A 17,688-nucleotide genomic window follows, 5' to 3' on the forward strand; every position below is an offset into this window, starting at 1 on the left:
TTCCTATGTCTCTTGATCTTGTGATTGATTTTGAATATTTTGTTTATCTCTAATATTTCACATGTTAAAATTAGGTTAAAGATTCAACTTCCTATTTAATAATTTTTAAATACACCCATTTATCCCCCCTGATTTGCATTAAGGGTGATGGAACTAAGCGTATGTCACTCAAGTTCATTTACACTTATAAGCTCTAGAAGAGCGGTGAAATTATTGTTCAACAAGTAAGATTAAGTCATAACTTAACAAACTTATTCATAAAGACATTATCAACTCCAACACTTAAAGTTTATATATAACATTAGAATGCAATGAATTAAGGATCTTTATGCTAAGCCATAGGAGAAAATATAATCATATTAACATAAAAGAGAACAAATTGATAAGAATGTCACTACATTGGACTATTTTTCAGTTCCCTTAGGTTTTGTCCCATTGAGTTTTATTGATAAAGTTTTTAATGAGATAGTAATATCGATTCAAACTAATAATATACTCTTTTTATTTTACTAAGGTTTTTTCCATTGAGTTTTTTTTAGTAAGTTTTAACGAAACATGTTCTTATAACAAAAATACCCTATGGAAGCACCGTGTGATGCTTCCTAGGGTATTTTGGAGGAGTGTTACAAAATATAAGAATTTGTTGCATTGTGAAAACTTATAAATGATCATCCATAATGATGTAAATCTCTTTGTAACTTCTTATAAAAGAGAAGACTTCTAATGAAATATTCATGTCATTTCTTTTTTAGAATTTTATTTTTCTCTAAGCATTCTCATTTCTTCTTTTAATTCTTTTATTTTACAACATAATTATATTTTTTATTTTTTCTAATTTTTTATTTTCTTTTTCTTATATTTTCCCGCGAATTTTTTTAATCTTAAACATGCCCTCAAATATAAGGAGATAATCTTTTTCATTAATCTACAAGAATATGTTTAAATAACCGAGACATATTGAGACAAGAATGACTTGTCCAAAACCGTTGCCATCCCTACATCAATGGCCTTCATTGCAAACTTGGGAAGTTATTCCATTTTCCCTCGTTTCCCATTTAGGTTAAAACCTGCAATTTTTGCAATACAAATCTTGCAAGAGATCAAAGTGGGCAAATCATACCATGAAAATTTGGCAATTTTCCCTTCATTATAATCAATTAAGGGGGTGTTTGGTACACGAGAATAGGGAATGAGAATAGACATCTCATTCATTTTCTCCCTTATTCCTATGTTTGGATAAATGTTAAAAAAACAAAAATGGAATAAAAAAGCTTTTCTTTTTTACAAAGATAAAGACTCATTCATCATTCACTTCTATGCAATAAGTGGTTCTCTCAAACTGAATTTTTATTTCCTCTTTTGGAAATAGTAAAAACATTTGCTAGGTTTGAGAATTTAAATATTATAATATATATATATATATATTTTGGTAAAATATAATTTTATAACTACTTAAACATGACAAATTATTCAAATTTTTAATAAAAATAATAATTAAATATTTATACATTAGGGTTGTATGGTTTTTTATGATTAATTTTTTATTTATTGAGTATATTTATTTTTTTAGTCTTATTATTTAATAAGAAAAAACTCTCAAATTTTATTTATTTATTTATTTTTAAAAAATATTTTAAATTATATGAAAGGATATTATTATAAATTTATTTCTTTTTTATTTCCATTCCTATTATTATTATCAAACATTGGAACAGAAACGAATAATCATTCCAATCTTGCATTCCTAAGTTCATCCCAATGTTAGAAATGAAATCATCAAATTCATTTCTATCCACTAAGAAATGGGAATGAAAACAAAATATTCATTTCCATTCCCTATTCCGTACCAAACACCCCCTATATGGAGCATCATGTACAGAGTTGCAAAATGTTGTGAATTCAGTCTAAAAACAATTGACAAATCGACCAAGAATCGCCAGGGAATTATGTTGGCACCAATGCCTGGTCACGTTCGAACGGTGGAGCCGTTGTGGTAGAACCGGATCACAGACTAGAAATATGGTCAGAACCAATGTCCGACCGGATGGTGGAACTGTTGAGATGGAATGCAAATGACTCCGCCAGTTCAACGGCGTCATGAACACTAAGCCGGGTGCCCTGTTGGTGAACGACGGTGGCTGCCACCTTTGCGGCTAATGTGCCCATGCCCTTCACATCAGACACTCCCCGGAGAAAACTGTACAGAATACCGGAGGCATATGCATCGCCAGCTCCACAAGTGTCCACTGGCACACACGGTGAAGGAGGGATATATACAGCTTCTCCTTTTATGCCAATATACGAGCCTCTTGGGCCGTCAGTGACAGATACTAAGGGAACAAAATGGCTAAGATACCTAGTAGCCGAGGCCGGGCTTTCCTTCGAGGAAAAATGGCACAATGCTCTTGCTTCTTCGCTGTTTGCAAACACGATACCGGCGTAGTTGCCTATGATTTCCCTGAGAACAGAGGAGACAGGTATGATTCATTTTGGTTTTTTCAAACCATAGCGTTCCATAACAATCGTACATGCCCTAAAGTTGTTTCCCCAGCTATAAGTCAGAAGAAGTACGTAAAATAATTCATTAACTTTAAATTTATTTTTTATTTTTCTTCCTTTTTTCTTTCATTTTTTATTCTCTGACATTTTCCTCAAAATTTTCCAAGAACCAAACATCAGACTAAAGATTCAAATCCTTGTATCGAATGAGAAATGAAGACAACCTAAATCTAATAAAGCAAGATGAGTTAGAAGCTCACCAAAAATCGTCGTAATGCCTCTCAATGCAAGAGACGTCCGATGCTGTCACTGCAACTAAAGAACCATTCTGATGCGCCTCCCTGCATGCTTTTGTAATTGTTCTGATAGTGTCAGGAAGTTCAAACAAATATCCTTCGACAACAAGTATGTTCGTCTTTGAAATTGTGCTAGCCAAGCATGCATCATAATCAACAGTAGAAGATGTGCCCTGAAAATGGTAAAGATTTAAGCAGACATATTAGGATAAACCGAAAAAAGACATGTCAAAGTTTAATATGAAAATTGTAAAAGGCCATAGGCATTTAAGGATCCTCCCGGTTTTACAAGAAAGAACACAAGCAATTCCCAGTAATCTGGGAATGATCATGGACAAAAATTCTACAGTTAAAAATATTGGATAGATCAAAGCATGTATCTTCTCCAATTTGATCAGAGACAAAAACAGTTTAGTTTTTTAAACTCTTGAATAGCTGGTGGCTGAAATGTATGAAATTTCTTATCTTTATTCTTCTCCATCTACCGGGATATGTGAGAGTCCTCAAAAAAGTGTCTATGTCACTTCAAGCAAGCGGCGGAACAAATTTTAGACCACATGATTTGCTCTTCAAAATTTTAAGGCCTATTTGAAAACGTTTTCAAAAACAGTTCTCAATTGATTTCAACATCGAATTTCTATTTAGGAATTTAAATATTAAAATAATTTTCTCGACTTGTTCTCTATAAAGGTACAGTACACCTATAACCTGTTTTCAGAACAAATTCTCAAAAAACTGTTTTCCATTAACAGATTAAACCTGATATGCAAGCATCGTACGCTGAGCATCTGGAGTCGTGAGAACTATCACTGTCCCCGTTGTCCCATCCTTAACAGGTGCAGAGAGAAAATTCACATTTGCCCGACGCAATTTTGTTCTACAAACCATATCAAGACAGTATATAGTTAGTTAAAGAAGATCATTGGAGCCACACTTGTTCTTATCAGCAACCGAGACATCATAATTGAATGTATCTCTAATTGAATAGGTCACTGATTTTCTTTTAGTATATTTTCCTAATCAGATCAGATCGGCCAATCTCACCAGCTAGAAACATTCTTCACATGCTCTTCTCTTTTTCCTTTTTTCCCTCTTTTTTTATTTTATTTTTTTTCTAAAAAAAAAAATCATAGAAAACTATGAGAATGAAGTGTAAGCCAAGTGAGATCCCAACCTGTAGAAACCGCCCAAGGGATCACTTCCTATGCTGCCTGCCATGGCAACATTTAAGGGGGGGCCTCCAATGGACCGACCGCCAAGTCTTGCTAAGGCCACAAGGCTGTTGGAAAGGGATCCACCAGCAGCAGCCTTGTAACTGCAACCGTCCATCGCCTGCAAGACTCTACCCCTCTCCTCATGATTCACAACTTTCCTCGTCCCCTTCTCTAGTCCCAATCTCTCTAAAAATTCATCATCCACCATTCCAGAAAAATCTACCTAGAAACACAAATCAAGGAAAAAAACATACAAAAATTAATTGCTTTGTTCATGCTCCATTATGGGTTTTTCACTCCTCAATAACTGCATATACCGGAAAAAGAAAATTGAAATGAAAACAACAATCAGGTAAATAGATAACACATATTGCAAGAAGTTCTCGATTTGTTGAGAAGTCATCACTACATTACATGGATATAGCATGATTAGAAGCCGACACTTCAAAGCTCAAACATCACCATCAGATTCTACAAAAAGTAGGGGAATAAATAGCATAAGAATAGAATATATCCCCACCCTCCTGGAATCCCACTTAATTTCCACAAAATTCAACTAAATTCATTATATGGATGGCCCTAAACAGAAAACTGAAAATTTTTAGAGCAAACCATTCTTTATTTCCCCAACTTATATGCATACCTGTTCACCATATTATCCCAACTGAATCTGAAATTTGTCAATAAATTCAAAGGGCGAGGAAGAAGGTCACATTGGCATACACTAATTTGCTGAAAACCCCATCCTTTAAACAGAGACATGATCTTTCAACAAGTTAAAATTTTTCATGATCCCAACAAAACCCCGTCTTCTTTTGGATGTCCCTTGATGCGCTTTAGACAATACAGGCCTGATTGGTAACATTTCATTTTTCCCCCTTCCTCTACCATGAAAATCTTCCTTTCTCTGCTATTTCTGGTTTTTTTTTTGTTTTTTTGTTTTTTTGTTTTTTGTTTTTTTTTTTCCGATTTATCTGGTACAATCTTTATAGACTTTACCAGTAACCTTTTTGGCACCTACTCTTCTCCTATCATTTTTCTAAGGAATCACATTAAATCTAAATTCATTTTCTTAATCATTTCTATAACAGAAAATATATTTAAGAAGGAAATCCACACAAGCCCTAGCCTTTTATTTTCATTGTTTTTGGTAAACTATATAACTCAAAATTGTATCTTGATTTTCTTTCATTTTCTCCTAAATTTTCTCAACAACCAAGCAAGCCTTAAAGATTAATAATAATAAAAATAAAAACAAGAGTAAAAAATGGTAAGATTCAGTTGTTTTCTGCTATATTTTCTCAGACCCAATAATAAGGGGCAAAGATGATCACACTAACAATAAAAAGAAGACAATACTTTTCCTTTCTTTTCTTTCTTTCCCTTCTTTTCTTTTCTCCTAATTTTCCCAGCAACCAACCGAAGGCCCTAAAGGCAATAATGGTAAAAACAAGGCACAACATTGTAACTATCTTTTCGTTTCTCCTTTATTTTTTCACCAACCAAACAGAAAGCTAAAATTAAATTGTAACTTTTTTTTCCCACTCCCCAACATTTTCACCGGTCCAGACAAAAGGGCATCTGGATAACATCACTAAAAGCAAAAAGAAGACCCGAAATTTATAACTTTCCTACATTTTCTCAGCAATCAAACAGAAAACTGAAATAAAATAAAATTACCATAGCCTGGCCAAGACCCAACACATCCCATCTCTCAGGCACCACAGAAGCACCCATCTCTTCCTCCTCTGCTACTTCTTCTCCATCCTCATCCTCATCGTCTTCTCCTCCACCACTCAACCTTGAAAATGAACACCTTGGGGCTTTCATAGTCCTTGTAGAGCAAGAAAAAAGGGAATATGTGGTGGGGATTTGGTGGGTTTTAAGGGAAGATGAAGGGTGGGGGGAAAGCGAGAAAAGAGGAACGGTGGAGAGTAGAGCCTTGGTGGTGGCGCAAGGCGGAGAAGTAGGAGGAAGGATAGAGAACGACATAGTTCCTATAAATGACATGGAAATTTTGTACTATTTTTGAGGGTGGCGGTGGCCGTGGTGGTGGTGGCGGGGATGGGTGGAGGTCGCTTCCTCAGCCCACCTCCAGGGGTCTCCAAATCTATCCATTAGAGGCCTTTTATAGACGCACATTTTCATTTCCATTTTAGGTTGTGTTTGGATACGTGGGATGATGGTCAACCACAAACATTTTTTTTTTCAAAAATAAAATAAAATTAGGGATTCAAATATTGAAAATAGTGAGCAAGGAATTTCTAGAAAGATCGAATATTTTTTTTTTGATTCCTAATAAATTTCTATGATTGTGTTTCAACTTTCAATGCATGTAAGAATATAAAATTGTAATGATAATTTGTTTTTAGAAATAATCTAAATGTCTTATTTAAAAAAAAATTGTTTTTAAAAATTTATATTTTATTGTTTTTTGAAAACAAGTTTTAAAAAATAAAGAATTATTCTTTCGATATTTTTTATTACAAAAAAATGAATTTCAAAAATCAAATGAGATTTCGTATTGAATTTATTAATAATTTTAAAAAATAATTTAAAACTCAAAAAATATATATAATGACTATACAAATAATAGACGTAATTAATATTTTGAATTCTTTAATAAATTTTTTAATTTTTAAGAACAAATTGAAATTAAAAAAATTGATTAATTAATTATAGATTAAATGAAATAATTCATAACAACAACAATAACCTAAAAATGGCCATTAGTTCCAAAAATTGAGTGAAAAACAGTGAGCTGGTGTTGAATTTCAGATCCAAACCCTAAAATTTCAATCCAGAATGGATTGCCACCACCCCACCAACAAGATTTTCATATTCAACCTTCTGAAACCCTGCATCCGCGATCATTGAAGCAAATTTCTCCTGCAACCACAAATTAGAAATCGATAAAATTGTCGATTATAAATGCACTTATGTCACAATCTATTTTTAGAACAGCAAAAATCCGCTCGACTGATCATTGCAGAAGCTTTCCGAAGACGGTTGGAACATTTTAGAAGCTTCTAGAACAACTTGGTCCGTTCAATACAGAGTATTTAAGGCCGTGTTTAAAAAACTGTTTTTCAAAACTGTTTTCTATTTTCTAAAACAATTTTTTTTCTGAAAATTTGCTCTGAAAATTTTCAGTTTACTAGAAAAATAAGTTTAATGAAATATGTAAGCAATGCCAAAATTTTCTTTCGATGTCCGGGCAACAACCAGGCATCTTAGAGGATACACCGGCTTTGCAGAGCCCCAAGGTGCCTAGGCAGAGCATGCATGCATGCATGCTAAATGCTATTAAGATGTCAGGAGTAGGGATTGTAACCTGTGGTGGAAAACGGCGAATACTCTCAACTAAATATTGGTACGATGCCCGATCACCTGCTACTAGCTCCCCCATGGCTGGAATGACTGAAAACGAGTAGTAATCATACCTGCAAAAGGAAAAGAACATCCCTAAATTTCTGGGTAACCATAGAAAACAATCCTAACCAAAATGAATATATTTGTATCACAAAAGGGACTATAATTGGAGGTATCATTGTTTCCGGTACAAAAGTTTATGGAGAAACGGAAAATGCTCTATCTCTGAGTGTGGTTTGAACAAATTGATCTGATTAACGGAAATAACTAGTTATGTTTACAAATGAGCCAAGAAATCGATCACTGATCCAATTTGAATATCTCCACAGGATAGACCTTTCAGAAAACTGAAGAGTAATGGCAGCAAGTGATTTACTCCAGTATTACTCCCAACCATTTAAGATTAGGTGGTGATGCAGACAAAATAGTACAAGAGGAAAAGAGGAACAATCCTTAAGAGAGAGCAAGAGAACTCCACCCTAATAAGAATAGCCGGGGAAATTCATCAAAACAATGGCATGAAGAATATAGGTTGAGGAAGAGACGTTATATGGTTTAGGTGGAGGGTTCTGCAAGAAATGAGAGAAAATCCCATAAAGAAGAAAAAAAAAATGGCATTGAGTAGTGAGAATCACACACTGGCCAATGGATAGAAAATGTGCCCCTAATAAAGAGGATGCCAAAACAGAACTGTCCCTCCAAAACTGTTTGAACTTTTCTTGTACTAAACCTTGCAGCACCACGGCACTTCATGAATAATGGGGTCAAGGTGACTTCAAGGTAATTAAATCTAAAGAATTTCAAACCAGCATAGGCAAAAGTAAACCATAGAAACAAAAATAACAAACACTCCAGCCAATTCTTGTATCAAAAACCTAGGTGGCAAGGCAATCTATTGGGTACATAAGAGTTCTTGCATAAGTGAAAAGCAACAGTGATACTCACAACTCCTTAAATACAGGAATTTCCACATGGCTGAGCTCAAGGCAAAGGAATCTTCCTCCCCGTTTTAGTACCCTGGTTAACAATTGATGTTAGTTAAAACTAGCACAATAAAAATAAGAGCAACACATCAAAAAATAACTGACATTAATCAGATGAACCTAAAGGAAATTAGATGGAAAGGCTCTATGATAAAGTGCAACTAAATGTTTGTTACTCTTGATACCACAAATTTCTTACTCCAATACCATCAGCTTCCCAGAAAATTTGTAGTTTAGTACTAAATAAACACAAATGTTTTGAGTGAAGATGAACTCATTATTTCATTCCTGTTCTTTGCAATGGCAAATGCAAGCAAATTCAAAGTAGCTGGTAAGTCCAGGAAAAGAAACATTAAGATTAAATGACCAACCTAATTGACTTGATCCTCTGTCTCTCTCTCATGCTGCTTACTCTAAAACCAGAGAATTTACAGCCAGACATAAAAAGTCATACCCAGTAACAAGCACAGGATAAGTTTGCTCATAAAATAACAGTTTACACACATAAAACTGCTTTTGGTCCCAGCCCCATAACTCATACTAAGAGTATGGTATCTGCAGAGTTGGATTAAATAATTAGGATAACTATCATGATGGAATGGCATCTCTCTCTATGGTCATTATATCACTAGTTCTTCTAATTTCCCATATTTCAATCCAGATATCTTCAAAAAATTAGCCAACCTAATTGAGTTGATCTTCTCTCTCACTCTCTCTCTCATGCTGCTTACTCTAAAACCAGAGAATTTACAGCCAGACATAAAAAGTCATCATACCCAGAAACAAGCACAGGATAAGTTTGCTCATAAAATAACAGTTTACACACACAAAACATCATATCACTAGTTCCTCTAATTTCCTATATTTCAATTGAGATATCTTCAAAAAAATTGCCTATGAAACTAGGTGACATGTTCATTTGGAAATGTAATTGACAAAAATAATTTTAAGTTTTTAAGAATGGATTAGATAACAAAATACCGCTTACTCATTCCATTGGGATTGGAAGTTGCTGGTTACCAATTTAGTTTAGCAATCTTTTGCCTGTATCAGTATTAACTGCTCAGCTATTTTAAAGCTATTACTAGACAGAACAACCAGAGGCTTACCTGTAAGCTTCAGAAAGAACTTTTTCTATGTGTGTGACATTCCTAATCCCAAAAGCAATCGTATAACCGTCCATTGAATCATCATCAAAACTTAAGGCTTCTGCATCTCCCTCCAGCCATAAGAGAGTTGGGTCTTTTCCAAGACCTGTAGATATAAAGAGAAGTTTCATAAACGGGACGTTTTGTCCATAAGAAACAAGCAATTGAAGATTTCTAATACAACACTCTAGTGTGTATATTTAAGATTCTCTAATTTTATTCCACCTTGCTCTATGGCGCGCTTTTTACCAACATCTAGCATTCTTGGGTTGATGTCACATATGTATATCTGAGTTTCTTCCTGTAACTCGTCTTCAGGGACATTGTGCATGGTTCGGAGCTTCATTTTGTTTATGGTTTCTAGGATCTTGAAAGCAACATCCCCTGTGACAAAAAGAATTGTGGTGTCGAGATTATAATATAGGACTTACTTAAGATCTCACAGAGGAAGAGAGGGGGGGAGAGTGAATGTGCTCCATCGTAGCTAGCAAATTCACATTCAATCTAGAGAAGATAGAGAATATGTAAAGGTCAATTTACATCAAAAGAATAACATTTCTCTTCACTCCACAACTTCATTACTTATTAGTTATTACTATTACCTAAAGCAAAGGGCATCACATGCCTTTGACCACTGTCAAAGCAGCCTATTCTTCATATAACATGTCTGGGATGATTGATAGCTGTTTTTTTTTTTTTTTTTTTGATAAGTAAATAGCTGTTAAATGGCTCAAATCTCAATCACATATAGTTTTATGAACATTCTGATGCATATGTGTGAGTTTGTGTGCACAAGCATACTGTATGCACTTGACCTTCTAATAGTGAATATTTAATAAACTAATATTCTTTAATAACGACAATTTTATAGAAACAAACTTCATTCAACTTTGCATAATTCATACTCTTTTTTAGAAAATTTGTTCTACAACATTAATTAGTCGAGCAGAAATATGCTTGGGTTGTGGAATAAAATTATTAATAACACAAAATAAAAGTCACATATAAACAAGTCCTGGCCAATTCTCAGACAATCAAACCCTATGTCACAAAGATAAAAGCAAATAATTGTTTAATCAGAATTAGCCAAGCCAGACAAGATTCATCTTCTTCTCATTCCTTTTTCTTTTTTAAGAAATGCTGCCTTAGACTTTGAGCCTGTGACAAAAGACCCAAGAATTCCTATTAAAAATAAATAAAGCCCCAAGATTAACCATTGAAGCAATGGATTTTATCTCCTCAGGTCTACAGGTCGTTTCTCTAATCATTATGGACGCTTAGTCCACAAGCTTTCCTTTATTCACACATACAGTTGTTTAGAGGGAAGTTGCATACCATTATTTTTTTTTGCAAAAAGGTCAAAATATGGTTCCAAAAAATGTATAAAAGCTTCTCTCTCAATTCATTAAATTGCATACTTAGACACAAGTTTTGGTCAATGAAAGTTTAAAAAAAAGTATTTAATATTTACATGAACTGATAACTACAAACCTCCTACTGTTATTAACCATTAGAGTGTCAACTGTATACAAAATACAGTATATGATAAGATTGAATCTTATTAAAGATGTAGCTGGCAGTCATCACTCATCAGAACCGTCTAGTTCAGGGTGAGGATACCTTAAACATAAGACATTTCTAATCACAGGTCCATGTTCAAAAGTTCTTAAGCGAAGCACAAAAATAAAAATCTTTGACCTCAGTAGCTATCTGAAAAGGGGAGAAAGTCCTTTGCTCCCTAGGTAAAGAACTCACAAAAAGAAAAATCTAATTAGAAAAAGGCATTTATTTTCCTTTATAGTTTGCTCTGCTTCTTGCCCCATCCTTGTTGAGCTCCCTCAGTCATTTACCCTATCTACCTAAAACACCAAGCAAAAAGACTACATATAATAATTGTACAAGGTATGCTAACCTGTTCCACCAGCCACATCAAGATGCTTCATTCCAGGAAATGGATGCAATTTAGAGACCAACCTGTTAAGGAAAAATAAACTAATATAGAAGCAAAGCATCGTAATTTGAAATAACCATTTGAGCGCAACAAAGATTCAAACCTATCCTTCCATAATCTATGCAATCCAGCACTCATCAAATCATTCATGAGATCGTAACTTGAAGCAACACTGGTGAAGACATTACCAACCATCTGGCTTTTTTCTTCTTCTTGCACTTCTTTAAATCCTGGAAATATAATTTTGGTTACCAACCAGTCTAAAATTGTGAAGGGGAAGAAGGCTGCTTGTAGACAACATCTAATACATAGAACAAATTCTATTTTACCAAGGATAGCAAAAGCATGCTGTTTCAAATAGTTAAACTAGGTTCCCAGTCTATACAATTTGGCAATTGGATTTATGGATTTTCTCAGCACTTCAATATACAATAAAACAATAATGTGAGACTTTTCATTTTTTAAGACCATGTTTGGTTGGTTAGATATAGCATGGGATAGGGTAAGAGAAGAGACAGCATGAGCTAGGATAAGAGGAGATATTATGTCATATGCCATGTTTGGTTGAACATAAGATACAATAAATGATGGGATAACTTATCCTATCTTATACTCAACCAAAGTAGGATACATCATCCAACCTCTTTTTTATATCCATTGTAAAAGGGATATGTTAATCCTAAGCCAAGATATATGATATGCATATCCCATGTATCATAATTTTTATTTTTTAATCAATTTTTACTTTTTTATATTACTTATTTTGCAAAATAAATTTTTTATTATAAAATAAATTTATGCTTAAAAAAAAAGAACTAACAAAATATTTATAAAATATATTGTAAAATAATATTAATATATATATTATTTTTATATATTGAATAGTATAATATAAAATTTTTTTGTTAAGGTAAGAGAAATTTCATTTTTTTTAAATAGAATATATTGAAATCTATAAAAAATTTTATTTTAAACATTGAAAAATAATATATATTTTATATATTTTTTTATTCATTTCAATAACGAAATATAAACATGACATAAAATAACATATCTCATTCGATATGTTACCTTAGAATATCATGTTCATTAGATATAATATTCAAAGATATGCATATCCTAGGTTATACATTTCCTATCCAATGTGATATGATATTTTAAGATATACATATTCTATCTCACCAACCAAACATAACCTAAAAGCTTTGTAATGCAAATAGTTGTATGTATCAGTATGTTAACTAAAAAGAAAGTCAATCACTTACCTTTCTTGTGTTCTCTCTAGGATTAAGTAGATTGTATACTTTATCTAACCTTACCCCCTGAGTGTAGGTGTCTCTTAGGCTAACTGTTCTGAAAAGAGGACATCAATATCAATAAGAAAAGGTTGTTTTATGTGTGTTTCAGAAGGATGAATTTAAGGAAAAAAGTAGCAAATGCAATGTTTTCTAATACATCAAAGTGCCAAAGCACATAAATGATCTTGGCCCCTACCCTTGATAGGGATGTAAGCACATAGACTTCTTTACCAACTTTTAATTTCTCATGATACAAGTGAAATAAATAACACGTATTGTTTCTCCTTAATGATGATATAACCCAGCTGATAGTAGCTTTCCAATTTCAAGCATTCCTTGTTGCCAGTAGATATGTTTTAGGCTACTGCTTCTTATCGGCCAGTGTTTCTGAGTAGAGAAACTTCATTTATTATCCCCTATGGTACAGACAAACAAGTCAAAGCAAGAACCATGTAATTCCTAACAACAAAATCAGTCTTTCTTCTAGGTACCTTTTTTTTTTTTTAATATATATATAGGCAAATGAGAATATTGTTGATAGTGTCTATTCAAAAGAAGGTGCACCAAAGTACACAAAGAGTATATAGAGGTGCCCACCCCAAAAGGCAATGAGATGGAGAGAGTAACAAAGAGCACCTCTCCCATCAAAAAGAGCACAATAAATCAACAAAATGTAAAATAGACAAAGAGGCTTCATCTAAAAAACTTTCTAGCCCAATGCCAAAGAGGGCACAAGAAAGAGTTTTTCAGAACTTGGTTTGTTTTTTCCAAATTTTCAGATGTTGTACAATTCCTATCCCTCCAAATGGTCCAAAATAAGTATAAAGGGGCAGTCATTCATGCCTTCCTACACTTCTTCCCCACAAAGGTCCCCTACCAACGTGATATAATCTCTCAGATCATAGAGGGCAACATCCACTCAACCTTATACAACAAGCATAATAAGTGCCACAAAATCTTCATTATAGCACAAGGAAAGAAGACATGATCAGCTAATTCGCCAACTTTACAAAGATTACACTAATCCGCCAAGATCCATCCCCTTCTTTTTAACAAATCTAAAGTCAAAATTTTGCCCCAAACTACTTCCCAAATAAAAAATCCCACTTTTGTTAGCACCCATGAGTTCCAAACTAAATTTATTGAAAAAGTCCCTTCTCTTTCTAGCTCTAAGCAAGAGTAGAAGGCTTTGATTGAGAACAATCCACCCTTTGATTTCACCATAACAATTTGTTTTATGTGATTACTTTTGCAACTTTGATAAAAACGACCTCAATACTCTCTAGCTCCCAATCATTGAACTGTCTTGAGAAGCATGGACCCTAATGTCCTCCCTCCCTTAACTGCTCCCATATTTCCACAACCCATGCATGCTTTGAGATGGCTATAGCGAACAAAGCCCACTTACCAAACTTCTCAACAACTCTTTTTTGAGCCTCCACTTCTTTAGTTGACATGATTGTTTCTCTTTCCTTTAAATCCTAATAACCAATCTGAGCTATAGTTTTTTCTTTCCCTATAGCCACATTCCCAGATACCCCTTTATTCTACACCTCCATATCTCTGTTTAGAGCTTTTAGCTTACAGGCAAGAATGAAATTGGATCATCCCCTAAAATTGTAACCCATCCAGTAATTTTTTGGTTACTCTTGAAACCCCTCCACCTTTAGCCACATATTTTCAAACATGAAGGTGGTTTTTCTTCCCTTATCCTACCTCCATCGAATAGAATGGGAGAGTGATTTGAAACTTGACTAGGTAAATAGCTTTGCAACAGACCATGGTAATGGTTCTCCCAAACTTTTGACACCAAGAATATGGTCAACCTTGGTGAAAGCTGGTTGTTCTAACCTCCAAACCACATATAGGGTCCCCCTAGTAGGGAAGATCATGCATATTTAGCTCTTCTATCACCTTAGAGTATCTCATAGCCAGAGACAAACTGACACAATTCCTTCTTTCCCTCAGTACCGAACCACATTGAAATCCCCTCCTATACATCAGGGTCTTCCCACAGCCTTCTGATATCCCCTAACTTTGTACAGAACTCTTCTTAGTCTCTCTCTTGAGTGGCCTATAAACCCCTGTGAACAGCCATGTAAATTTATCCAACATGATACCAAATAGACACCTTCCATTCCAATTAGTTCCAACACTCTGTTATCCTAGAATACTACAACACCACTAGATGATCCCATAGCTTCCATGGAACCCCACCCTAAGAATCTCCCAACCCCTAAGCTCCTAGCTAATTTCAGTCATCTCCTGCACCTTGGTTTCTTGCAAACACACCAAATTTGCTTTATGTACCTCTAACAGTAATTTAGAAGCCTCCTATCGCATAAACGTTCACCAAATGGGGAATGGTACTGAATGACAAATTTACCTCAAACCATCACTGTTAACATTCAGCTCGGTTTTTGGGTTAACAGTCAAGAGCTTTAACCAAATATAAAATTTAAAATTTTAAGGATCTATTTGATTTAAAAAATAAAGGATGGTTATCATCACTGCCACCAAACAAGCTCTAAACACTTCAAAATCTTATACAACAATTCACACAGTATTTCCATTACTGATTCAAAAACTCAAACTTCTTTAACATCACATTTAGAATCTGACCGATCAAAAGAAGTTTGATTCTGTAAGAAATTTTCAAGCAATGCAAATCAATTGAAAGCTTGAATGAATGACTCTGAAATGAAAAAACAAATATCTGAATCTCATCTAATCAATAGCAAAGGATAAAGAGAGTTACCAAAGCTGGTGGCATGTGAATGCAACAAAGAAGTTGCAGAGAACATGGGCAATAGCTTGTTCCTCATATTCATTGAAGCAGTCCTCAACGCCATTGATGCTACCAAACCCTTCAAATTACAACCAAATAATTTCATTTTAATACGTGTAAAATTCACGAGAAATTGGGTTTCTTCCAAACGCATAAATTTTCCTATATCATACTTTTTCTCCATGTGAATCACAGCCAAACGAGGAAAACTGGTTTTTCCATCGTGTAAAAAGTTCAAAGAAATTGGGGATATGATTTCCATGAATTTCTTCGAATTTTGTCTACCCAACCAAACAAGAATTTTTTATTTTTCCTGTGTGTAGAAGCTAAAAAGACATTGGGGTTTTTTAAAACAGAAAATGGGGTTTTCTTTTCAAAAAACCAAAAAAATTCCCCTGAATTTCATCGAATTTTATTTTCCAGACATTTCCATCAAACCAAACAAGAAAACAGGCGAATTCCTTGAAGAACTCTGAGTAGAAAAGCTTTGTGCATTTACCAGGGCAGTGCAGAGAACTGACAGCAGGGTTTTGGAGGAGAGGCACAAGCGGAGGTCAATCAGGCACAGGGAAGGGAAGGTCACGTGCAAGCAACCATGGATTGAAAAATCGGAAAATGTCGCCGATATTTCGGAGAAATATCGGATATCGGGAGGCACCGAAACGATAATCGGCACCGATTATCGATCGACGGAAAAATGGGCCAAAAATCGGCAAAATCGCCGATATATCGGCGAAATATCGGTCAAACACCGATAAATCGGAAAAAAATCGCGAGTGGATCTGACGCGCGGAGCAACCGGGGGAGAATTTCAAAATATCGCCGATATTTCGGTATTTTTACCGATTTTTCGGAAATTTTCCCGACATTTCCTACCAGTCCAGCCCGCACACAGGATACAAAATCTGGCTCAAAAATCGTGGATTTAGGGTTCCTGAAATTTAAATACAATGGCACAACAGCAAAGAGACCCTTAAAACAGATCCAGAAAACACAGGGAGCAAAAGAAAAGCAATTTGTTTGGTTTTCTTTGGGGGTTTTGAATGGATTTTCTCGGTAGTCAAACGAGGATGAATTTTCCCGGAAATCGAATGGGGATGGATTTTCTTGGGAATCAAACAGGGGTTGCAAAAAAATAATATCAACGTGATTAGATTAGTACCTGTGAGGATTGAGAGTGGCAGAGGAAAATCGGTCTTTTTTAGGACTTCTCTCGGCTGGAGGGCAACTTCAGTTCAGAAAAGGGGAATTCTCTCGGCTGGAGGGCAACTTCAGAAGTGGGTGGGTGGCCTTTTAATTTTTAGATTTAGTAGAGGTAAAAAAAAAAGATAACAATTTTCCTCTATCTATATAAATAATTATTAATTATCGAATTTTATTTTGATTATTAAATAAATTAATATTAATAAAAAAAAGTTGTTACTATATATTTTTAATAAAATTTTAAAAATTAAATCTCAAATAAAATATTTTATATAAATTAATTTAATTTTCATTTAAAATATAATAAAACATGTTTTAATAAAAGTATTTTAAATTTTTTTAAATAAATATTGTTTTCAACAAGTTGGGTTCTCTTCATCTAACAATATAATGAAATTATATCGATCTCTTCCTTAGTATAATGACTATTGCAATCTCATATGTATTATATTTATGTATAAATTGTTTTTATTTAATAAAATCAAATATTTTTTAACTCAATTCTAATTTTATACACTTTCAAAATTCATATATATTATTTTTAAAATTTAAATATCGAATCTACCAATATATCTTTGTTTACGATATTTTTCTTCTTAATTATATATATGTCAATTACACTTACAAGATAATTTTAAAATGTATATTTTTACTTATTTTATCATTTTTTGAAGTTTTTTCAAGCATTCCTATTAATTTTAAATAATTTTCACTCTATCGATATTTATGAAAAAATATCCACCGATATTTCTCCGATATTTCCGATATATTCGTAAAATCAAAGTACCGATATATTCGTAAAAACCGATATTTCAATCCTTGCAAGCAACAGATCATGTGAAAAATATTTTAGATCTTAAAAGCTGTTTTCAAATCGAGAAAAACCATCGATCTAGTAGGTACCGAACATGATTTCAGCCGTTAGATAGGCGCAAT

General features: G+C 33.9%; 2 protein-coding genes across 4 annotated transcripts; both read right to left on the bottom strand.

The window, feature by feature from the left end:
- Positions 1-1,794: 1,794 nt before the first annotated feature.
- Positions 1,795-6,121, bottom strand: LOC117933997 (uncharacterized sugar kinase slr0537). Its single transcript, XM_034855583.1, has 5 exons — positions 5,690-6,121; positions 3,970-4,232; positions 3,555-3,672; positions 2,760-2,968; positions 1,795-2,458 (listed from the first exon to the last, which is right to left on the bottom strand). Exons 1-5 carry the CDS (start codon positions 6,017-6,019, stop codon positions 2,005-2,007), a joined length of 1,374 nt encoding a protein of 457 aa, XP_034711474.1. The 5' UTR covers positions 6,020-6,121; the 3' UTR covers positions 1,795-2,004.
- A 552-nt stretch (positions 6,122-6,673) lies between these two features.
- LOC117934284 (2-methoxy-6-polyprenyl-1,4-benzoquinol methylase, mitochondrial) lies at positions 6,674-16,818 on the bottom strand. 3 transcript variants are annotated; one of them, XM_034855959.1, is made up of 9 exons: positions 16,712-16,818; positions 15,520-15,628; positions 11,567-11,693; positions 11,425-11,486; positions 9,738-9,896; positions 9,474-9,618; positions 8,327-8,398; positions 7,344-7,452; positions 6,674-6,898 (listed from the first exon to the last, which is right to left on the bottom strand). In XM_034855959.1, the coding sequence occupies exons 2-9, from the start codon at positions 15,611-15,613 to the stop codon at positions 6,797-6,799; spliced, it is 870 nt and encodes a 289-aa protein (XP_034711850.1). In that variant the 5' UTR covers positions 15,614-15,628; positions 16,712-16,818; the 3' UTR covers positions 6,674-6,796. The 3 variants fall into 3 exon arrangements, with proteins under 3 accessions (XP_034711850.1, XP_034711851.1, XP_034711853.1); XM_034855960.1 differs by lacking the exon at positions 16,712-16,818 and adding an exon at positions 16,049-16,423; XM_034855962.1 differs by lacking the exon at positions 16,712-16,818 and adding an exon at positions 12,729-12,816 and having other exon boundaries at positions 15,520-15,608.
- Positions 16,819-17,688: the final 870 nt, after the last annotated feature.

The sequence above is a fragment of the Vitis riparia genome, chromosome 16, assembly GCF_004353265.1.
Source record: "Vitis riparia cultivar Riparia Gloire de Montpellier isolate 1030 chromosome 16, EGFV_Vit.rip_1.0, whole genome shotgun sequence".
NCBI classification, from domain to species: domain Eukaryota; kingdom Viridiplantae; phylum Streptophyta; class Magnoliopsida; order Vitales; family Vitaceae; genus Vitis; species Vitis riparia.